The sequence below is a fragment of the Mesoplodon bidens genome, assembly GCF_964165515.1.
Source record: "Mesoplodon bidens genome assembly, chromosome: 9".
Lineage (NCBI taxonomy): Eukaryota > Metazoa > Chordata > Mammalia > Artiodactyla > Ziphiidae > Mesoplodon > Mesoplodon bidens.
The window spans coordinates 73,795,505-73,820,198 of NC_138166.1; the positions used below are offsets into that span (position 1 = coordinate 73,795,505).

The 24,694-nt window shown below is 40.1% G+C and overlaps 1 protein-coding gene across 2 annotated transcripts in view; it reads left to right on the forward strand.

Annotated features, from left to right (window-relative positions):
- Positions 1–24,694, forward strand: part of MET (MET proto-oncogene, receptor tyrosine kinase) — a 129,051-nt gene that overhangs the window by 97,277 nt on the left and 7,080 nt on the right. For both annotated transcript variants that reach the window (XM_081244452.1, XM_081244453.1), the window contains 8 exons: positions 4,767–4,913; positions 6,972–7,128; positions 7,326–7,466; positions 10,516–10,746; positions 12,667–12,747; positions 15,425–15,606; positions 18,567–18,676; positions 19,886–20,051. In XM_081244452.1, coding sequence (XP_081100578.1) covers positions 4,767–4,913; positions 6,972–7,128; positions 7,326–7,466; positions 10,516–10,746; positions 12,667–12,747; positions 15,425–15,606; positions 18,567–18,676; positions 19,886–20,051 — 1,215 coding nt within the window. The remainder of the gene's footprint in view (positions 1–4,766; positions 4,914–6,971; positions 7,129–7,325; positions 7,467–10,515; positions 10,747–12,666; positions 12,748–15,424; positions 15,607–18,566; positions 18,677–19,885; positions 20,052–24,694) is intronic.

Consider the following 24,694-nt stretch of genomic DNA (forward strand, 5'->3'; position numbering starts at 1 on the left):
GGCTTAGGCACCAGCTGTGGACAGTGGTCATCAGAAGTAGACATCTAGGGACTTCCCTGGTGGTGCAGTGCTTAAGAATCTGCCTGCCAATTCAGAGGACACGGATTCGAGCCCTGGTCCGGGAAGATCCCACATTCCACGGAGCAATTAAGCCTGTGCACCACAACTACTGAGGCTGCGCTCTAGAGCCCACGAGCCACAACTACTGAAGCCCCTGCACCTAGAGCCCATGCTCCACAACAAGAGAAGCCACCGCAATGAGAAGCCCATGCATCACAACGAAGAGTAGCCCCCTCTCACCGCAACTAGAGAAAAGCCTGTGCACAGCAACGAAGACCCAATGCCACCAAAAATAAGAAATAAACAAACAAATTTATGGGAAAAAAAAGAAGTAGACATCTCTTTAGGAGTGCACATTAAGGTATGGTGTTCATGTCAACAACAGCTCACATTTGTGTGGAATTTTAGTTAAACAATACTTTGACATATGTTGTTTCATTTGAGACTCATGTGGACTTGTGAGGTTGGGAGGTCAGTGATAATCATCCCCATTTATAGATAAGTAAACAGAGGTTTAGAAAGATTAGGTAATTTGTTTTGGGTCATGTAGGGAGCAAACAGCATAACTAGGGCTCACACTCAAATTTCTTGATTCCAAATTTGGTCTTCTTTCCACTACATTACAAAGGCTTTCATATTAACTTTCATTTCATGTATACCAAAATACCTTTCATAATAGAGAAATTTTCAATCATACGGTACATGGATAGCTATACAATCCTTTAAGTGAAATAGCTCTAAACTCTTTAAAAATATCTAAAAGTCAATTCTGTTGAAAGAAACCCTGAATTTTTTCCTAATTTTCTTATATGACTTTTTGTTCATGATCATATTTTATGGAAGCTAGAGAAGCACAGTATTTAATGCTGGAACTAGGACTGCCTGACACTGCCCTGGGGCTTCATCTTATTCTGGAGCATATAGATATACATGGTAATAGAGATGCTTCAGAAGTCCAGTTTGGAGAAGCTGGCTAAAACAGGAAAAGCAGCAGGAAGATCATCTAAGTCAGGGAACAGGGACTCAGGCTACGATACTAGGAGCATAAGATCAAAGATTGAGAGCTCAGTTAGAGGCCTGTGTCAGTGTCTGGGCATCAGAAGGATCTAGAAGGGAGAGTAGTTCTGAGCTAACTCAGTCTACCTGCTGCCCAGAGCCAGCTAGAGTTTTGTCTTCCTCCCACTTCTGACTAAGATACCTGCAATTGTAGGCCCAAACCCATTCACAACCACCGTGAGGCCAGTTCTGTCTCCAGACAGGGTAGAAATGAAGGGCTCTTTTCTTAGAGGTCATTTGGTCCAGTGTCAAGACCTATTCTTACTGATGGTGCTCATAAACTAGTACAGTTGACCCTTGAACAACACAGATTTGAACTGCTCAGGTCCACTATATGCGGATTTTTTTCAATAAATACATACTACAGTCCTACATGATCCATGGTTGGTTGAATCTGTGGTTACAGAATCTCAGATACAGAGGGCTGACTGTGAAGTTATACGTGGATTTTCAACTATACGGGGGTCAGTGCCCCTAACCCCCCACGTTATTCAGGGGTCAACTATATTTCCCTGTGCTACACACTTTAATATGCATTCTGTGGGGGAAAAAAACCATATTCCAGGGCACATAGACAGCACCTGTGGTATCCCAGTACCCCAAGTAGCTAATGAAGAAACCAGTTTAATTTTGGTTCATCCAGCTTTTCTCAAAAGACCTGGGAACTTTTTTCCCCAAATGCCTGTTAATGTCCTGTGGACTTAGTTTTGAAGCTTTCTGTGTTGGTTCTTTGGCCTAGTTCCCAAGCTGAGGGGGCTTATATCCTCTGGATAAAGTGTAAATGTCCCTCCACCACCACCCTACCTCACTGACTTTCTATTGCCAGCCTCCCTGGACCGTGGCCTGGCTGAGTCCTGCTACCATTCCCTCCATGGCCTTAACTGACTTTCCCAGACTCAACATTGTGGCCCCCTGGAGGCATGAAAACTTGCAAGACCCCACCTGTTATAATGCTATTTTTCAAATCCTACCCACTTCCACTCCTATCTGCTCTGCTCTGTAACCAGCTCAGACATGGGTTCCCAGGCCTGAGTCCTAGATAGAAACATGTCATACCTGGCCAGAGTTCAGAGGAAACAGACAAGGTACATCCTGATATGACAGAGGAGTAACAGTTTTTCACTTTAGAAATATATTCATTTAAACATTACAGTGAGAGGAAGAAACTCTTACTCATCTTTATATTCCAGAGTTTTGTCTAACACACAGTAGTAGATGGTAAGTAGATTTGCATTAAATGGAATTGATTTGCTTCATGACCAAGTCCCTTCTTGAACCTTAGTTCTCAATGTGTAAAGCAGGAATGACCATAATACCTACCTCAGGGAAGTGTCTTTGCAGGATAAAATGAGATAATTATAACTCTAAATTGCTCTATGGGTGTAGGGGATTAAAGACCAGAAAGCTCCTTTTATTTTGCTTTATTTAAAAACCTATGTATTACTGTTTTAATGACTGAAGAACTAATCCAATTTTGTAAATATGTTCTACTATTTAATAATAGCTAATATTAAATAGTAAAAAGTAAATAATAAAATTTCTAAACATAAACATTTTTTTCCACAGCTCAATAAAACTATGTTTATTTTAAATGACAAAAACCAGCCTATACCTTTTTTTTTTTTTCCTGATTCGGTCCCCTCTGTTATATAGTAGTGGGCTTCCAGTATCAGTTTTTGATATCTTGGATTGTAAATTTTTAAAATAATCACTATACAGGGCTTCCCTGGTGGCACAGTGGTTAAGAATCCGCCTGCCAAGTCAGGGGACACGGGTTCAAGCCCTGGACCGGGAAGATCCCACATGCCACGGAGCAACAAAGCCCGTGCGCCACAAGAGGAGCCACCGCAATGAGAAGCACGCACACCGCAACTAAGAGTAGCCCCCGCTCGCTGCAACTAGAGAAAGCCCTCGCGCAGCAACGAAGACCCGACGCAGCCAAAAATAAATAAATAAATAAAAATTTTAAAAAATAAAATAATCACTATACATATAAAGCTGATATTAATTTATTATGTAAGTCACTAATTATTATGCATTTCTTAGTAGGCACAAATGAAAAGTGGTCTCGTTGTTCAGCTTTGTGACCTGTTTTTGTTTTAGAGAAGCTTTTAGGCAATATCCTAGGCAGCCCTGAGCCTAAAAGAAGGAGTATTGGAAATGTAAATGCAGTATGTTCATCCCTTCCCCCAGCCTTCATCATTATCTAAGCAAGCAAGACACATTTTAGTCATTCCCTCATAAATCAAGCCCTCCAGCTCTTTAATCTCTTTCCTTTGTCATTCCCTGAATTTCCTCCAGTATGTGAGCCAATGTCTTAGCCCTCCTCAGTCCTAACCAACAAGTTGTCATTTGAAGCCCCAAGGTGACTTATTAGATTTATGTGCTTCTACATTGACTTGCCCTGTGGGGCTGACCTGGTTCAATGGAGTACACATACTGCCTCTAGAAATATCGTAAGGATAGAGTTTGTCTATATCCATTTTTTTAACTCCAAATTCATGTTAGAAAGAAATATTTTCTTCCAGCTTCTTTTCCGAGAATAATATTTGACCTAGCAATCTATCGAGATCCATATGAGACAATGTATGTAAAACTAGTTTGCCAAGTATTAAAGGTCATGTAAAACAAAGTGGGAAACAAAATAGCAGTACTGTAGTTGTTACTGGCTGCTCTTTGTCCCTAAGAAAAATGCTAATATGTTTTGATATTTCTCTCTCCTCAAAATAATGACTTTTTAATAAATAACCATACTCGGACTTCCCTGGTGGTGCAGTGGCTAAGAATCCGCCTGCCAATGCAGGGGACGCAGGTTCAAGCCCTGGTCCGGGAAGATCCCACATGCCGTGGAGCAACTAAGCCCGTGCGCCACAAGTACGGAGCATGCGCTCTAGAACCCGTGAGCCACAACTACTGAAGACTGTTCACCTAGAGCCCATGCTCTGCAACAAGAGAAGCCACCGCAGTGAGAAGCCCGCCCACCGCAACAAAGAGTAGCCCCACTCGCCGCAACTTGAGAAAGCCCACGTGCAGCAACGAAGACCCAACGCCAAATAATAAATAATAAAAATAAAATGAATAAAATTTTAAAGTAATAAATAAATAGCCATACTCATTAAGTCTTCATATGAGAAATTGTACCACTTCTTTACCAAGGCTAATTATTGGTTTCTTCCAACAAAACAGTGATATTTTAAATACCTAATGGTGACTTCAATTAACTAAATACGTCAAATTGAACAATGTTTTTAAAGCCCTCATGTAACTATATAATTGTTCAAAATAATCTAATCATGGGCTTCCCTGGTGGCGCAGTGGCTGAGAGTCCACCTGCCGATGCAGGGGACGCAGGTTCATGCCCCGGTCCGGGAAGATCCCACATGCCGCGGAGCGGCTAGGCCCGTGGGCCACGGCCACTAAGCCTGCACATCCGGAGCCTGTGCTCCGCAACGGGAGAGGCCACAACAGTGAGAGGCCCGCATACCGCAAAAAAAAAAAAAAAAAAAAAAAAAAAATGAGTGTCAGAAAATCATGTGCTTTGGTAAACAACATGGCCTGTGTTTGCAGTATATTTATACTCCTTCACAATTGTTTGCATTCCTGCAAAACTGTGAAGTGTTAACAAGCTCCTTTTTCTTTTTCTCTTCCAGGGAAACGATATTGACCCTGAAGCAGTTAAAGGTGAAGTGTTAAAAGTTGGAAATAAGAGCTGTGAGAATATACAGTCACATTCTGAAGCCATTTTATGTACGGTCCCCAATGACCTGCTGAAATTGAACAGTGAACTAAATATAGAGGTGGGATTCCTGCTTTCCTCTCATGGTGTAAATAAAGATGCCAGCGTAATTATGTCACTTGCAGGCTTGAAATAAGTCATTAAAGCTCATTTGTCTGTTGGTTTTAGCTCATCAGCTCAGCCTTGCTTCTTAGTTGTTATTTTAGAAATAGTGAGGTTTTTATTGCACTGTCTCCTTCCCAAGCTTCAAAGGGTAGATCTCAAAAGTCCTTGCTGGCCACGCTCCTCTCCATCATGCCACGTTCTTGCCGAAATTTTCTGTAATTCTCAGGAGAGATAAGGACACATTCAATACGGCCCTTTCCCCACCTCTCACCACTCCAGTAGCCAGAGCCAACAAACTACTGCCTGCTACTGTGATCTCAAATGCAGAGACCCATAAGTAAAAGAATATGTATGCACTGGATGAAGTAAAATAAGAATTAAACTATTTTACAGTAACTTCTTTCATGTAAACAGCTAAATCAGATAACTGGAAACCAAAGTGAGTGATTTTTTTTTCATTCTTTTTTTTTAACAGCTTTATTGAGATTAATTCACATACCATACAGTTTATACATTCAAAGTATACAGTTCAATGGTTTTAGGTATATTACATTATTAATTTTTTTAATTATGGTAAAATACATATAAAATTTGCCATTTTAATCATTTTTTAGTGTACAATTCAGTGGCATTAATTACATTCACAGTGTTGTGCAACCGTCACCACTATCGAATTCCAAAACTTTTTCATCACCCTAAACAGAATCTCTGGAACCATTCAGCAGTACTGTCACAATCCCTCCTCTTCCCCAGCCCCTGGTAACCTCTAATCTACTTTCTGTCTTTATGAATTTGCCTACTCTAGACATTTCGTATAAGTGAAATCATATAATATTTGTCCTTTTGTGTCTGGCTTATTCTACTTAGCAAGTTTTCAAGGTTGATCCATGTTGTAGCACGTGTCAGAACTTCATTCCTTTTTAAGGCTGAATAATATTCCACTGTATAGATACACCACATAAGGCTGAATAATATTCCACTGTATAGATATACCACATTTTGTTTATCCAAGAATGTGTGATTTTTAAAGGGTTCCTGAAGTTTTCCAAAGAGTTATGAAATGGGAATGTATGAAAAAATTTTAAAATCGAAGAAGGCTGGGGCTTCCCTGGTGGTGCAGTGGTTGAGAATCTGCCTGCCAATGCAGGGGACAGGGGTTCGAGCCCTGGTCTGGGAAGATCCCACATGCTGCGGAGCAACTGGGCCTGTGAGCCACAGCTACTGAGCCAGCGCGTCTGGAGCCTGTGCTCCACAACAAGAGAGGCCGCAACAGTGAGAGGCCTGCGCACCGCGATGAAGAGTGGCCCCCGCTCGCCGCAACTAGAGAAAGCCCTCGTACAGAAACAAAGACCCAACACAGCCCAAAAAAACTAAAATTAATTAATTAATTAATTAAAAAAAAAAAAAGAAGGCTGAATCATGAGATCAGAGTTTGGAATTAAAAGGACCAGAAATCCTAAAAATCATACCACGTTAGAGCTGGTAGGAACGTCAAAGACTTCTTCTATGTATCAAAACTGAAATAAAAATATTCTGAGACTTTATTATCCCATCATAATAATAATATGATTACTACTTATGGGGCGTCTCCCGTGCCCTCTACCCTACCCTCCAGGACAGAATTAATGTCCTGTTGTCTCTTTTTCTTACTATATGTTCATACTTCTACAGTACATATCATAGTGTACTATAATCATTTATTTTTGTGTTTGTCTCCCTTTCATACTTCAGTTCCTCAAGGTCAGGGGCTGATTTTTATCTTTTTACCCCCTAATACCTAGTTATAAGTACAAACAGCTATGCATAATGTAAGTACTTAAGTGATTAGTAGCCCCTAATTATTTGAACACTGAACCAGAATTGAGGAATGTCTTAATACTCTGAAGGCAATTATGCTACTTCTAGAACAGTAATAACCAGGTAGTATTTTGAGCCCAGGGAGACTGTGATTCAACTGTGTAGTGTATTTTGTATCTATCATGGCTAAATTCTGACTTTTATTTGTCATTTTTAGTGGAAGCAAGCAATTTCTTCAACCGTCCTTGGAAAAGTGATAGTTCAACCAGATCAGAATTTCACAGGACTGATTGTTGGTGTTCTCTCAATATCAATAATAATCTTATTATTACTTGGGCTTTTCCTGTGGCTGAAAAAGAGAAAGCAAATTAAAGGTGCATTTTTTGGTTATTATTTGTTTTAAAGGAGTTGCCTTAAGAATACAGTCATTACAGTTTAAAATTGTCATAGATTCATGTGTGCGGTCTTATGCAATCTGTAAAACCCATGAGTTCTGGTCACTGGGTCAAAGTCTACTGGGGCCCATGATAGCCAAGTCTTTAACAAGCTCTTTCTCTCTTTCTGTTTTAAGATCTGGGCAGTGAATTAGTTCGCTATGATGCAAGAGTACACACTCCTCATTTGGATAGGCTTGTAAGTGCCCGAAGTGTAAGCCCAACTACAGAAATGGTTTCAAATGAATCTGTAGACTACCGAGCTACTTTTCCAGAAGGTATACTTTAGTTTATTGTTCTGAGAAATACCTATACATATACCTCAGTGGGTTGTGGCATTGTTGTTTATTTTTGGTTTTGCCTTTATATTTTTATAAAAATATAAAAGAAGTATTCACCTCTTCTTTGGCCAAAGAAGTATTTAATTTGACACAGAGTTACACGGCTCTTATTTTAAAGTGAACTCATTTACATATTATATGAGATTTTTAGAGTCTTTAAGCTCTGTTCTCACAAAAAGGTTCATTTTAAAATCATTTGAGCAAAGATAAGGTGTTTATCATCTGAGTGCAATGCTAAGAAATTGTGAAGCTCTCTTTAACAACCCAGGAAGAGTTAAGATAGGAAACATATTTATTGAAATAGAAGTTGGTACAGCTACATTTTTTTACCTGTTGATCCTCAAACATTTAAATTATACTTTTAGCCCTCCTTTGAAGGATTCTCAATGAACTGTTAGTACTCAGCCTTTTACCCACAGCATCCCAGGACTTGAATATATTTTTAGTCTTATCCAATAAAAACCTTCAATTATGCTATTTAAAAGGGAGGGTTAACATCATCTGTTTTGCAGAACATTAGACCTAATAATTGTCAGATTAGCCAGGGCATTTCGCATTGTTTTATTTAAAATCTCCTGGTGAAAGCAAAATGTCTGTATTGTATCTGCTCCATTATCTTTAGAAGTTACAGGATGTGAGTCAAGTACAAGCATTTCCCTGGTTGAATATTTACCAGTGGATAAATAAAATGAGTCACAGACAGTTGAGGATACTGCAAAACTTAGAAGTTGCTCATCAAAACAAGTACAAGAGCAATGAGGCACTTAACATTTTAACTTTTTCAACACTTACTGCCTCTTACTTTTTCAAGTTGATGTTAGTTCTATAGAGATGTTCTATAGACACTGTTACAGACACTGTTATAGACATTGTCTTTTCCCACATGACTCCCTTTACCTTTAAGAATCCAAGCCCTTAACAACATGGACAAATCAAATCCAGTTTATAGTTTTGAAATTTAGATCTGTTTATTATTTTATATTCATATTTAATGGCTCTAATTTGAGATCTTTAAAATTCACAAGTAATTTTTGTAAAGAAGCATATTTAATCTTCCTCCAGCCTCATTACTCACCAGACTCTATCATCATTGCTAAGAAACTTGAGTTTCATCCTCTTTCCTACATTGAACCTACTCCTTGGAGACATGGAAAAATAAAATAGGCAAAAGAAAGTTATCCAGAGAGAAGAATGAGGAAATGCACAGCCAGCACCTAATAAAGAGGCACCTACAGAGCTTCTCTCTGTGTGCGGTGGGGACAGCATCCTTATCAGTCTTTCATGCAGACCTAGAATTCTCTGTGTGTCAGACCAGAATCAGACACTGATGGTTTAAATTGGTTTGTGTGCGTGTTTGAACTTAGCCCAAAGGTCAGTACAATTTCTATGCCAGAGGATTTTTTCCTGTGCCTCATCAAGGATTTCCCTTAATCTCTGCACCTCTGAAAATTTAGAACCCTGATCTCTAGGTGCAAAGGTTTGAGAAGTGAAGGCAAAGGACCTGAGTTTAGAGAGGTTCATCCGCATTTCCATCCCCTAGGAAAGGTTTGGAAACCCTGACTCTGGAATTAAAGGAACAGACACCCAGCTAGGCTCCTTCCTTCCCTCACCCATCCAACATCTCAAGCACTCCCCTGATGTTCTACGTCCTTCTTTTAAGGTTGCATCTGTCTCATTTCCAGCTAGTGATTACTATAACTACAGGTGGTCCCAAAGCTTTTCTGGAACCACTGTTGAAATTTACTGCTCTGGCCAAATTGATGTATTAACCAAACTTCCAATGTGGCAGATACTAAACATGTTTAAGTGGGCTTAGGAATAGTTAGGGTACCATCAACTTTCTTTTTAATGACCCTCTCTTAAGTTCTGATTTTCCTGCTCCTTTGCAAACAAACAATATTTTCTTTTGGTACTAATGGGGACCCCCTCATAAGCCCCTCCCCTCTCCCTGTGTTATATACTAATACATTTCAGTACCCAGCCTAGTTTGTCTTCAAGTCAGTTGCTGCCAGTATAATGCCCTCTCCTTGACATGTATGCATTCCCGTTGGAAAGGGCGAAGCAACTGGTGGCTTTTTTGCCTTATCTGGCATTAAGAAATGTATTCTCAGCCCCATAATTCCCTACCCCTGAAATGGAAAAGTTTCACCTAGAAGAAGGGAACCTTGCTTGAGGCTCTTACTGTTTTGGTTATAAAGATCAACTTACAAGGAATGCTGATCTGATCCCTTTCCAAGTGTCCTCAACTAAGCAATGAGAATGGCACACTAACCCAATTCTAATCTGCTCTCTCTAAAGAGTGATAGCACTAGATCTGCTGCCATCACCACAGTATGGAGAACTTACCACGAATGTGAAAAACTTTCAGTTCTGAAATTTTAGCCATTGCATATTTCTAGTCGTTTGTGTGTATGTGTGTATATTTATATAGAGAGATATAGATATATATTTCACTTTACATATTTTTCATTGACCAGGAATCCACATAGGTTTTGAGCAATACTAATTCATTCCATTAATAAACACTAGTCTCTCAAAAGGCATCTTTTTTCATTTTCTTATAGATGAGTTGGATTTTTGTGGGAGCCAGGCAGTTGCTTGACTATTTTTGCTGCTTTGCATTCTTAAGAATATAGTATATTAAAAAACAAATCTCAAGCTTGACTTTTTGCTATACATAAAAAGAGAAATGTCTAAGGAAATGAAGAGGGAGAACAAGCTTTCAAAGTTACTGCTTAATATTCTTACAAGAGAATCAATAAATTTTTTTAAACACACACACACATACCTGTATCTTTTCCCAATTTATCATTTTATTAAACCAATTCCTTTGTAAGGGTTTTTCCTAGCCTCGTTCAATGATACAACCATCATTTCTTTAAATTTAAATTTTGGTTTTGTTATTAATTCAATTTGCTGCCCCTGTTGCAGTCCCCACTAAGTGAGGTTTCACTATTGTTTCTAATAATTTTGCTTTATCTTGCAGACCAGTTTCCTAACTCATCTCAGAATGGGTCATGCAGACAAGTGCAGTATCCTCTGACAGACCTATCCCCCATCCTAACTAGTGGGGACTCTGATATATCCAGTCCATTACTGCAAAATACTGTCCACATTGACCTCAGTGCTCTAAATCCAGAGCTGGTCCAGGCAGTTCAGCACGTAGTGATTGGGCCAAGCAGCCTGATTGTGCATTTCAATGAAGTCATAGGAAGAGGTAAGTATTTCCACTCAGCTTTTTGTTAAACACGATTTTCCAGTAAGCATTTTATCTTCTGCCTTTGCAGATTAGGAATTAGACAATGGTGAAAGCAACTGACAGAGCAGTGATAACAAGTGCACTTGATTTCTGTTCTGCAGACATACAGCCCTGCAAATCACATCCATGGGGATTTGCCCCTGTGCATGGAGACAACTTGATAATCTCCCAAATGTAATAGAAATAAATCACATTCCTTCCTCACCTTTTTCATAATGACAACTATAATTTCTTGAAACGTGCCTTTTACTTCCTTCTAAAAATCATTCTGTTAAGTTCCAATATTTTTACTCCTATCTCCTTCCAGTGTTTCTCTACCCTGAGAATAGTGACTAACTCTATGAAGTCCTGGTTTATAGCAGTTTGTATACTGCTGGACAGCATCAGAAGACAGGGAATTTATAGCCTTCCCTTGATCTGAAGCAACATACATCATCTCTACAATGCACTCCAATTTCTTTATACAAAGAGGAATGAATATTTGTAATAAGCCAGCCAGAGCAGCAATAACAGCTAGCGTATACAATATTTGAGGAAATATTGAGCAGGAAAAGAAACCAACTGGAAGCCAGGAAATGAACTCCACTCTTCCCTTGTTTTCTAAAAAGCTTTTACCTTTAATACTGAATGGCCTCTGATCCCTCTTTATTCACTATGCGCTGCAAGAGGTAGCAGAGACATCAGCCAGCATGATGCAGAAGAAGCTGATGGGACAATTTGCCTTTTGTGTTCACGAGGCCTTCCCATTTTCCTGTGAAAGCATCAACACATTCCTCTATCACATACTCCAGATTTTAATCCTTAGCATGCTCCCCTTCTCAAACAGCAGCTTCACTGTTAACAAACGTGTTTCACATCAGAGTAATATATAGTTCTTCTACCAGCCTATAAATCCTAGTAATTGTACCAGTTTTAGAGTGTGTGGCTTCACTAATTATGTTCTAATTCTACATATTGTAAAATTAGTATTTTATGAAAGGTGCTAAAAATGGCAATTATCTCTCTTATAGAGTAATAATCATGAATGATTCTATAAATATTAACTATTATTTATTTATATGCTTTCCCCAGTAGAACTGAGCCCTCAAGAGCATTTATTTAGTCATCTTTGCATTACAAGAGAGTAGACTAATGCCCAACACTCACATGCTAGGCACTCAGGGGGTCTTGGCCAGCTGGACAACTTAATTAATGACTTACACAGCTATCAGACATTTGGCACCTCTGGGGAAAATTACTGCCACTGGATGAAAGGCTACCATTGGGAAAGTGATGTGGCTGAAACCAGAGAACTAGATGAAATGACTCAGAGTGAATTTGCTTCATTTGGGCGATTGCCTTTCAGTTTCTGCCAACCTGGATTACATACAAACCGGTGACTAAAGGGGGAAATCCTTATTCTATAATACTAATCTTATTTCTAATGGTGACATTTTTATTTCATTTCAGTTTATTGGAATATAGGGAGCTTATTTTATTGTATTTCTTTATGTGGGTAAAACTTCATTTTCATATTTAAAAGATGTTATTTGATCCTTAAAAATAATGTTTCTTTTACGAGGCAGATGTTACTCCTGTTTTCAGTGGTTCCACTGTGGTTGAATATTTTATTATGTTAACCTTTAATAACAGTTACATCACCTAAATATTTACCATGTATTAAATAATCATATTGCTTCTATCTTTGGGCGAAATATATTACATATACATATTTCACAAACACACAAAACTAGTGGTATTGTTAATCAAAAGCATAAGAAACAATGCACTTTTTTCCATGTAAGAAAAAAAAAGAAATGAAGATCATGAAGAGCTTAATAAATAATATTGCACAATTAAAAGTAATGTGGCACTAACCAAGTTCCCTCTTTCATGTAGGACATTTCGGGTGTGTATATCATGGGACTTTGTTGGACACCGATGATAAGAAAATTCACTGTGCTGTGAAATCCTTGAATAGTAAGTTATATTTTATTTAACAGTGGAGTACACTTTTGTGGTTTGCAAACTAATAAATCATTCATAATAAAATGTTGATTTACACTTTCCCTTGTGGAAAAATCAGCAACTGCTGGAATTATGGATCTAATCCTGAAAATTCGTTTGATCTGAATTCTTATTGATGGGACTTCCCTGGTGGCGCAGTAGTTAAGAATCTGCCTGCCAATGCAGGGGACACGGGTTCAAGCCCTGGTCCGGGAAGATCCCACATGCCACAGAGCAACTAAGCCCGTGTGCCACAACTACTGAGACTGCGCTCTAGAGCCTGCAGCCACAACTACTGAAGGCCACGCACCTCAAGCCCGTGCTCCGCAACAAGAGAAGCCACCGCAATGAGAAGCCCGCGCACCACAATGAAGAGCAGTCCCCACTGGCCACAACTAGAGAAAGCCCGCACGCAGCAACGAAGACCCAACGCAGCCAAAAATTTTAAAATATATATATATATAAATAAATTTTTTTTTTAATTCTTATTGAAATATTTCCTCAGAAATTATCCCTCAGAGCCCTCATAAGTAAGAATGAAGGAGAAATGAGGTTCTTGGATGAGCCTAAGTATCATTTAAATATGTTTGGCTTATAATATTTGTTTTGCAAGTGATATTTATGGAAACTATGGGAAGCATGTTGGCACATACAGTAATAATGACTCATTTTACCCAGAGACATTACTATAATTATTTTTTAACCATGACTTCCATAAAAAAGATAAAAAATGAAATAGGAAAACAGGAAAAAGATATGCCAGCAGAAAATTGAAAAATTATAAATGTGGTAATATCTCGTTTATCCACATTTTTGGTGAATGAGGTATTCCACATAAATGAACTTCCTTAACAAGTGATACTTACCCTCTTTTAGTGCTAGACATATATTTTTTAATATTATCTGCTATTGAGAAAATCTTTTTAAAATGGAATGCATACTCTTTTTAAGAAGCAGGGAATGCTGGAGTTACTCAGTTTTCCTGGGCCTCTCCTGTGTATGCATGTTATTAAACTTTGCTTAAAAAAAAGAGAAAAGAAACACAGAATGCTTCCAAACATAAACTAAGACTTTATTAATGACCCAGAGCCATAATTATGGCATAAATTACTATCTTGTACAACCCATTGTACTCCTCATACTAGAGCTTTCCTGGCTCCACCTTTGCTGACAGGTCTCACATGTCAAGTCAGTGTGCTTGCCTTTTCTACCCCCATTTCTAAATTTCTGCTCATAGTTTGAGGCAGCCTGAAAAAAATGTTAACAAGATATATTACAGATTTATATTGGAATTAATAAGCTTTCAATGCACACGTGAAAGGTTTTCTTACAAGATACATTATTGCCAGAAATATTTCAGCTTTTTTAAACATAAATCTCCACACTGAGCAGTGTTCTGTATGGTTCATTTTTTTGAAAGTCTAACCACAAGGTGATTAAAGGGACAGTTTATATGAAATCTAACTACAAGCTGTGATGGATTAAGTATAATTGTCAATAAGTTTGCCTCACTAAAGAGTACCCCTGCCAGTTGTACTCAGAACAGTCCTAATGCCAACAAATCTTTCTCTGTCCCTGGTGTGTGCTGATCTCTGTTTGGTCCAAATGGACTTCCAGGTCTTGGAATGCATTGCATTTGTAGAAGAATATCATCACTGACACTGATACTAATCAGATTAATAAATTAAAGGTTGTTAACTCTTTATTAGTGCTGACTATTGTCAGGCCCTTGGGATCTCTATCTGGAAATGATTAGAAACTATTATAACAAAATAGTCTACTTAGATACCATAGACAACGTTTGGTCTTCAAATCCTCCTACTCCAGGGATTGGAAAACTATGGCCTGCCGCCTGTTTTCATAAATAAAGTTTATTGAGACTCAGCCACTATTGTCTGTGGCTGCTTTTGCGCTGCAGTGGCAAGAGTTGAGTATTTGCAACAGAGACCATAAGGCTTACAAAGCCAAAAATATTTACTATCTGGCCCTTTACAGAAAAATTTGCCAACCCCTGCCCTAGACAATCACTACAGAAATGGACTAGCCTGCTTCCCTCACCTTTTTCTGTAAGAGACAAACGATGGTTCTGCATGAGACAAACAGATTGCTAGACTCTTACAAAAACGGGTGCAGGTGGTGACTTAAAGGTGTAGCACAGGGACTTCCCTGGTGGTGCAGTGGTTAAGAATCCACCTGCCAACGCAGGGGACACAGGTTCGAGCCCTGGTCCGGAAAGATCCCACATGCCGTGGAGCAACTAAGCCCGTGCGCCACAACTACTGAGCCCACATGCCACAACTACTGAAGCCCGCACACCTAGAGCCCATGCTCCGCAACAAGCGAAGTCATCGCAATGAGAAGGCTGCACACCGCAATGAAGAGCAGCCCCTCCTCGCCAAAACTAGAGTAAGCCCGCGCGCATCAATGAAGACCCAACCCAACGCAGCCAAAAATAAAATTAAAAAAAAAAAAGTGTAGCACAGGTGACATCATTCACTCAGAAGTATTGTAAAGAAACACTCTGATGATAAGGCATCAGGGCAAGATGTAGCCCAACGGTTTTACATTCAGTTGCTCTCCCTCTCTGAACTTGACAAAGTAATCGTTGTCCCTGTAATGAAGTTAATGTCTCCACTGCTGGCTTTCTCAGGAATCACTGACATAGGAGAAGTTTCCCAATTTCTGACCGAGGGAATCATCATGAAAGATTTTAGTCATCCCAATGTTCTCTCACTCTTGGGAATCTGCCTTCGAAGTGAGGGGTCTCCACTGGTGGTCCTACCATACATGAAACATGGGGATCTTCGAAATTTCATTAGAAATGAGACTCACGTAAGTATATTACCAAACTTACTAACTCATGAACTAGTTGTAAGCCAGCGAGCCTTCCAAATGTGCCTGTTTTGAACCTTTTTAAAAGCTTTTAGCCAAAGAAGCACATATGAAATGTTCGCACCATTCAAATGGACAGAGGCCAATTCAGTTCGCTGGTTCCTCAAAATCCTCTATCCTAGTAGGAAGATAGTGATACTTAGAAGGGTCTTCTAGAGGCAGTGATTCTTACCTGCACTGCAACATCCTTGCTGTACCATCTGCTGGATAGGTACTCATCTTTGAGTACCTACTATATGCCAGAAAAAGCACCACACAGGAGACGTAGAGCCAGAATGAGCCTCAGCTTTCAAGGAGTTTTAACCTTAGAAGGAAGAAATACATTGAAAATTAATTATAAATGGGTCTCTTCTATAAATGGGTCTCTTCCACTCTTCTACCTCAGGACCTTTGCACTTGCTATTCTCTCTGCCTGGACTACTCTTCCCCAAAATATCCACATATCTCACTCATCAACTTCAGCTTTTTGTCGTAATGTCATCTTCAAAATGAAGCTTCCCTGACCTGTCTGAAGTTGCAGATGACCACCACACCCTCATGCCTTCTTTCTTGCTCCTCTCCCCTGCTTTGTTTTTCTTCATCACACTTACCCTCATATCATACACTAGGCCTGAGTTATCCAATACTGTGGCCACAAGCCACACGTGATTGTGGCTAGTCCAAACTGAGATGTGCTGTAAGTATAGAATACATCCCAGATTTTGAATATTTAGTATAAAAAAAGAAAGTAAAATATCTCATCAATAATTGTGTATACTGATTACATGTTGAAATGATATTTTGGATGTGCTGGGTTGAAAAACATATTGTGAAAATTAATTTTGCTTGTTTCTTTTTAATTTTTTAATGTGACTATTAGAAAAATTTTAATTACATATGTGGCTTGTGTTATATTTCTATTGAACAGTGCTCTACTAGGCAATAAATAAATAATATATGTATACACACACACACACACACACACACACACACACACATCCCATTAGAATTCAAGCACATGAGGGTAGCTAATTTTGTGTATTTTGTTCACTGCTGTAGCAGTAACACCTAAAATAGTGTTCGGCACATAGACTCTCAGGAGATATTTGTTGAATGAATGAGCTCAGGGTTACAAAAGAGGTTCTTAGATGCTTGCAAATGAGGGTTTTCTAAGTGACAGTTATGCTAGCTCCTAAAGGCTGATCAAGCAATGGGCAGACCAGGACCAGGGAGGGAAGAAGGAGTCTCCAGAACTGAAGTCACAGATGGCCCCTGGCTGCTTCTTGGCTCCTGTGATCAGGCCTCTTTGGGAGTTATGGAGTAGCTTTACTCTTGATCAACAGCTTCATAAACATGGGGTCAGGTTCTCGGAGGAAATAAGCTCTAGGATACTAAAGAAATATTTTGCATTCAGTCAAAAGAATAAAATATTCCCTGGCAGTGAATTTTTGCAAATAAGATGAATTTACCTTACAAAGCACAAAGCTTTGGCCTTACCGTACCCACTTTTCCACTCTAACTCTTGCCATTACCCTGATGAGTTCATCTGGTTGGATATGCCACCTTCTCTAGGTATTATTCCCCCAGGGTTAAAGCATGATAGAGATTTCCTATTATACAGTACCATGGCCTTTTATAGTCCAAGGAGTCAATACTTATTACAACCACTAACAGATATGTCTTAGAGAAGCCTAAAACACAGGAAATGGCCTCTCCACATGCTGTATGCATTAAGGAGGGCTGTAGCCCTCCTTTCAGAGTCCCCACTGTCTGCCTCTTAAGTTCACAAACTCCACAGTGGCTGCTGAAGAAGAGATATCCTGTTCCTGATGGCCAGGCACCAGCAGGGCTACCAGCCACAGTGACATCTATGTGATTTCAGATGCAGTTCTCATAGGTACTAAAGGCATTACTCTGTCCATCCAATTTTGTGTGTTGAGCTTATGGAGAATGAGATTTCCTGTTGTTTGTGTGGGTCCAGGCCACTGGTGCTTCAGTACCAGTAGGAAGGCTTCTGATGTGATTGATTTCACTACAGTGTGGGCTTTCGAGTCTAACAGATTTAGGTTAAAACCCTAACTCCACAACTTAGCATCTGAGTGGTTTGGAGTGATTTATTTTTCTGGGAACTTCCTGTATTAACCGTGTATTTCTGATGCTCTGACTTGTGGGGACATGCTGACCCTGGAGAGACTGCCCCTCCCAGGACTAGCAAATTCCCAGAGATATTAAACAACTCACCTTCAGAGAGCATACCCTTCATCACCAAACCAACCACTCCAGAGCCCATACCCCAGCCACCTCCTTTAAAGTGCTCTCACACTCTGGGACATTATCCACCTGCCCTTATCACTTCAAGACCAGGTACCAGACTACTAGGGACAGTCCCTATACCCCGGAACTGAAATTATTCAAACCAGCCAATTCTAAGCCTGCTTCCTCTGCTTCACCCATTCCTTCCCACAGAAACCACAATACAGACTCTTCTTATGTTTTCCCCTTGCTCCTTCTGCCTCCTTAACCAACCCTGGTGCTTCCCTGAGTGGCCTTGTATGACATGGCATGCCTCTTCCTCTTGGGAGTTGTGAGTAACAGCCTTTTCGATGGCAATTGTTCCCATCTGCTGGCCTTACCATACCTAAATAATAATGAAACGTACATTTTAAAACACCTCCAGTTCCCCATCTGGAAAATGGAGCCCATATCACAGACATGAGTGTATAAGGATTAGCCAAAGTTTATAAAAACATCTAGCATGGTACTTTGCAAATAACAGATACTTAATAAATTATTGCTGTTATCAACAGGGCACAAGTTATTATTTGAAACAAGGTCATTCTTATAAACATTTCATAATTCTGAGATCATAGCTAGAACAGTAAATGCTTAGTTTATGTGTTTCCAATTCTCTTTGATTACAGAACCCCACTGTAAAAGATCTTATTGGCTTTGGTCTTCAAGTAGCCAAAGGCATGAAATATCTTGCAAGCAAAAAGTTTGTCCACAGAGACTTGGCTGCAAGAAACTGTATGTAAGTATAAGAATCTGTGTGCCTGCAGTCCAAATTAAGTGACAAGGAGGAATCTGTTTTCCACTGTTCAAGGCTAGAGAGGATGTTTTCTCTTCTCATGCAAAAGTCCTTTATTTCCGTTACAGTTTTAAATCGATATGTAAGCACTGGGGATGTAGGCGGGGCTTTCAGGCTTCATCAAACAGAATTTAAAAGGAATTCTCCAGAGGGGGTCTTAAACAGCTGTTGTGTGCTCTTGCTTTTCTTTTTCCTTCCCACCCATAGCCCCCAGTGTTGTGGTTTCACACTGCATTAGTGTTTGGGAGAGAGAATTTGATCTTCAGCATTTTACAGTGAAAAGGAGAGGGCTGGTAACACAAATACCAACATATTGTAACTTCCCAAGAGTGGATTTGAAGTCAGCCTGCAGAAACCCTACCAAAAATGGTATTTGGGAATGAATATACAAAGAACTTTATTTGTGTCTGGCTGCCTGGGCTGTATAATACAACAGTCAACAGTTTGTAGTTGATTTGTGCTTTCCCTTACATGGCACTGATTCACGGCTCATGGTATGTATGAATGAAAGAACTGTGCTATTAATTTCCTACCTTGGTTTTGGTCAATGTAACAACATAAAAGCCAGCTTAAACAAAAGGTACATAGCCTCAGATATAAGAAATTGATTTTTGTTGAACCTTGCTGTTTTCCTAGATGCTTTACTATGTATCGTTTTCCTCTATTACCTCACTGGCGAAACCTAAGAGTTGTACATACTAGCCTAGCCCACTGAGAATGAAAAGGTAAAATAACAGTCCCCTCTCATATCTCCCCCATAAAACTAAGTCTTGCTAATAAGCTGGCAAGTGAAAATTAGTGAGTTCTTTGGGTAGTCAGTTGGCATACTCGATTTAGCAACCAAGGAAAGCTGGGAGGGTGGCCAATTTTCCTACTTCTCCAGAGCTACATGAAAGCAAAAAAGATTTTCTTATGTCACATCATTTATAATCTCTTTCCTTGGTCTGTTGAATTTAAAATGTAAATGTCAAGCATTTTTATTCAAGAATTCCATTGTAGTTTAGTGTTAGTCAATACAGGCCAGATGAAGCCCTCCCTTCAGAAGTTATGGATTTCAAATACTGAAGTCCCTTATTCTAATCTTTAGAGATTCAGCATCACTGTAAATTATTTTATTTCAGCCACCAGTAATAATTTTTGTTCTTTCTGTAGGCTGGATGAAAAATTCACTGTCAAAGTTGCTGATTTTGGCCTTGCCAGAGACGTGTATGATAAGGAATACTATAGCGTACACAACAAAACAGGTGCAAAACTGCCAGTGAAGTGGATGGCTTTAGAGAGCCTGCAAACTCAGAAATTTACCACCAAGTCAGATGTGGTAACGTATTGATCACCCCAACCTCCTCTTTTACTTTCATACCTAACTTTTTTAGTAGTTTTATGGGAACTTAATTTTTTATTAATTAATTTATTTATTTATTTTTTTGGCCGCATTCGGTCTTTGTTGTTGCACGCGGGCTTTCTCTAGTTGCGGTGAGCAGAGGCCGCTCTTTGGTGCGATGCATGGGCCTTTCATTGCGGTGGCTTCTCTTGTTGCAAAGCATGGGCTCTAGGCACGTGGACTTCAGTAGTTGTGGCATGTGGTCTCAGTAGTTGTGGCGCACGGGCTTAGTTGCTCCGTGGCATGTGGTATCTTCCCGGGCCAGGGCTCGAACATGTATCCCCTGCATTGGCAGGGGGATTCTTAACCACCGTGCCACCAGGGGAGTCCCAGAAAGTTAATTAAAAAAAAAAAAAAAGATTCCTTCAGCACCACTAATTTCAGTTTTCTTCAGAAGTAAAAACGGGCTTGACTGTCTAACAGGTACCCATAGTATGTTTTCATAAATTCATTCATTTATTCGGAAACATTGTCCAGAAGAATAGCATGTTAAGTCCTTGGGAAGCCCAGAGCTGAACCAGGTGTGAACCCTGTCCTCCAGGAGCTTTTGCTCAGCAGGAATGGGAAGGCATGTCCGTCACTAACTCACACAAAGTAGACTGGGATTAGTCCAGCCACTCATACCTCAAGGGCAGAAGAAGCTGTAACTGAGGCTCGTCTAGCAGCGTGGGCCTAGCTAGAAAAGTGTCCTCCTTTATCTGTAATGGTCATCCTCCTGTCACAGAACAAGCTTCTAAAGGCGTGCACCTTAGCTATGAGGGTAAGCAAGACCGTGGGCAGACTCACCTGGGCAGCCAAATCTACCACACTGCCCTTTCACCTGGTGGAGGAGGTGGTGCTTGAAGTGGGCCTTAAAGGAGGATGGAATGGACAATGAAATAAAAAATGCCAATCCAGGTGAGGCAAAGGGGCAGGAAAGTATACAAATCTGTAAAGTTCTAAGGAAACAGTAAGCAGCCGTGATTCAGCAAAAATAGAAGGCGCAAAGGGAACTTATGAGAATAAATTGAGAAAAATATTTTCATAGTAGGTCATAGAGATCCTTGGAAAGCAAACTAGGGAGTCTGGAATTTATTCTCTGGCCAAGTGGAAACATTAAAGTGAATCAGATTACACTACAGCCTTTCTTCATTCTGTAAGATGTTTTGAGAGGAGTAGGTGCAGGAAGACAAAGTGAGAGGTAGAATTTGAAATAATATAGAAATTGTAAGAACAGAAAAGAGTTGGAAGGAAAGGCATCTCAGAGGTAGAATCAACACTATTTAGCAAGAAATTGATGAAAGTCAAAGCTGAGCAAAGTGGTGCAACTACAAATAGGTGAAACAGAGGAGCAAAAGCCGGTTTAGGAGGAAAAATACCAATTGAGCCTTGAACATACAGAGTTTGACTTGGGAGTAAGACATACGGGCAGAAGGGTCTGTCAGGCAGTTGGAAATGTGGATCTGCAGCTTGTACAAACTCTTTAGTTGTTTTAGTCAACTAGGGCTGCCATAACAAAATATTATAGACTGGGTGGCTTAAACAATGGACATTTATTTTTCGCAGTTCCACAGGGTAAAAGTGGGAAATCAGGGTGCCAGGGTGGTCAGCTTCCGGTGAGGAAAACACATGGCCACCTTTTCACTGTGCCTCATGCTAGGGAGAGAGCAAGAGTCAGCTCTCTGGTGTCTGTTCTTGTAAGGGCACTCACCCCATCCTCATGACCTCCTCTAAACCTAAGTATCTCCCAAAGGCTCCACCTCCAAATACCATCACAATGGGAGTTAGAGTTTTAACATATGAATTTGGAAAGGGGGTCACAGTTCAGTCCATAGCAGAGGACAAGGCTGGAAATAGGCTTTTGAAAGTCCAAATACAATTATTCAGAGGAACCTACATACATGAAGTAAGGGAGAAAAGCAGAGAGGTGGGAGACCCAGAGGAAGAGAAAGTTTCAAGAAGTAATGGGATATGGTCAGCAGGGTCCACTGCTACTCAGTGCACAAGAAGGGTCTTGGAAGCTGAATGACCTAAGTGATTTGGTCTAGAGTGTGCTGAGGGGCCTGGGTGGTGGATGGAATATTCTATTTGCCTTTAATAAGTCAAGAGGACTATGATATGTGGAGTTAGAAAAATGTTAATGTCTCAGTCCTTGAGGGTAACAACTGAAAACAGGAAAAGTGTTAACTGGTGACATCAGCAAACCAGGTAGGGAGAAAATAACGTTAATGGAGGACATATATATTGCAAAAGAGAAAGGGTTGGCAGCTCTTAAGATGTAACAGGGGACCGGGATCTGAGTGCAGCGTTAGGAGGCGAGACGTCATCTGCCTCCTCCCTGTGAGTCAGCAAGAAAGAGAGGTGTGGGGCTTCCCTGGTGGCGCAGTGGTTGAGAGTCTGCCTGCCAATGCAGGGGACACGGGTTCGTGCCCCGGTCTGGGAAGATCCCACATGCCACGGAGCGGCTGGGCCCGTGAGCCATGGCTGCTGAGCCTGCGCGTCCGGAGCCTGTGCTTCGCAACGGGAGAGGCCACAGCGGTGAGAGGCCCGCGTACCGCAAAAAAAAAAAAAAAAAAAAAAAAAAAAAAGAGAGGTGTGGCCTCTATTGGTAAGAGTTTCAAAGACATTGTGGTCTTTAAGTGAAAACAGAGTTTCAGTTCCTGAGGAAGTGGGGGAGTCATTAGAGAATAAGTTGAGGGTGACTGGGAGTCCGTTTTCAATGAACAGGTATATCACAGGACAAGGTGGAGGAATGGGACTTCAGGGTGGATAAGATTGGTAAGAGGATGTGATAGCCCATGCTAGAGCTTAATGCCTGGAATTCTGATCCTAAAGGCTCTGAAAAAAGATGAAAAAAGCAGGTGCTAGAGAGGTAGGCTGGAGGACACATTAATGATGGTGGCAAGTGAAGGCATAAGGTAGGGAGAATTAACTCATCCTCAAAGAACATACATTTCATCCAGACTTGACTACTGGTAAGAACCAGAACTAGCTCTTACAACTCAATAAGAAGACAGAATAACCCATTTTTTAAAAATAGGCAAAAGATTTGCATAGATTTTACCATGGAGATGTATGAAGAGCTAGCTAATAAGCACATGAAAACATATGCCCACACAAAGACTTGCACATGAATGCTCACAGTAGTGTTATTCATAATAGCCAAAAACCAGGAGCAATTTTAATGTCCATCAACTGGCGAATGGGTATATAAAACATGGTATATCTATACAACAGAATAATACTATTCAGTAACATAGAGGAACCACTGATGCATGCTACAACATGGATAAACCTCAGAAACATTGTATCAAGTTAAAGGAGGCAGACCCAAAATATTACACGTTGAATGATTCCATTTATGTGAAATTTCTAGAAAGAGGCCAAAGATTGAGACAGAAAACAGATCAGCGGTTGCCTGGGGCTGAGGGTGGGAGCGAAGATTGACTACCAGCAGGCACGAGGGAAGTTTCTGGGGTGTTGGAATTGATCTAAGACTGAATTGTGATGATAGCTGCACAACTATATAAATTTACTAAACATCCTTGACTGTACAATTGGCAAATTTTATGATATATAAACCATACCTCAGCAAAGTTATTAAAACTAAAGAAGCCTGATGAACTTTTGGGTGCTCAAGGCAAGAGTTAGGATTCTGAGCTTTTTGACAACCCTGTACACACACTACTCTCTCTACAAAAATACACGCACACTGCAGGGAGGTTAGCACTGCTTATAAAACAACTGTCACTCAGATACTTGACTAGAAATTTACACAGGCTTCTATAGATACGAAGTGCTTTGTCTTTCTCCCCCTTATTGAAACACACTATACTGTACTACATAAAGGGTGAACCTGAGTAATCCATACAGTGCTGCTTTGGAAAATGGTTATTGACTGCATGGATAAATTTGCTTAAAGTTTCATTTCCAGGACAGCACAATCTTTTGAATGTTGACATGGAACATTTCCAAAACATGTAATAAACCATATGTATGTTGAGACCTACAAGCAAAAACTTGCCTGTTTGTAGAAAGGTCTACTGTCTCGCAGTTGCCCAGATGGAGTTCAGCGAAAGTCTGAATACTCTTGAAGCCCTTTCCGACAAAATTGGAGTGTCTCTATATGTGCAGTTACTCATACCCAGTATTACACAGTGTCTCACGCTTAGTACAGATGCTTCCATTAAAGTCAATACTGACTTCTCAGTTGTTCAACCAACTGGCTTTTTCATCCTGCTTCACCATTCTGCAGTATTTAATATCGTCAACTACTCCTCCCTTCTTGAAATTTCCTCCTTCTTTGGTTTCGGGGGACACTGTACCATCTTGTTTTCCTCCTGCTTTTAGGCTGTGTTTTCGTTACCTTGACAGCTTCTCTTTCTTCTCTCACAAACTTACACACAACTCTCCCCCAGGATTTTGGTCCCCAGGTGTCAGCCTCTCTCACCAATTTCAACCATTCCCATCAAGGGTCCCCTTTGAATCTCTCTTCCTAGATATTTTCATTAGCAACACAAATTTACCATGTTCAAAGTCAAATTCTTTCCTGCCAACTCTCAATGCCTCACTTCTTTATTTCTATTAATGGTATCACCATT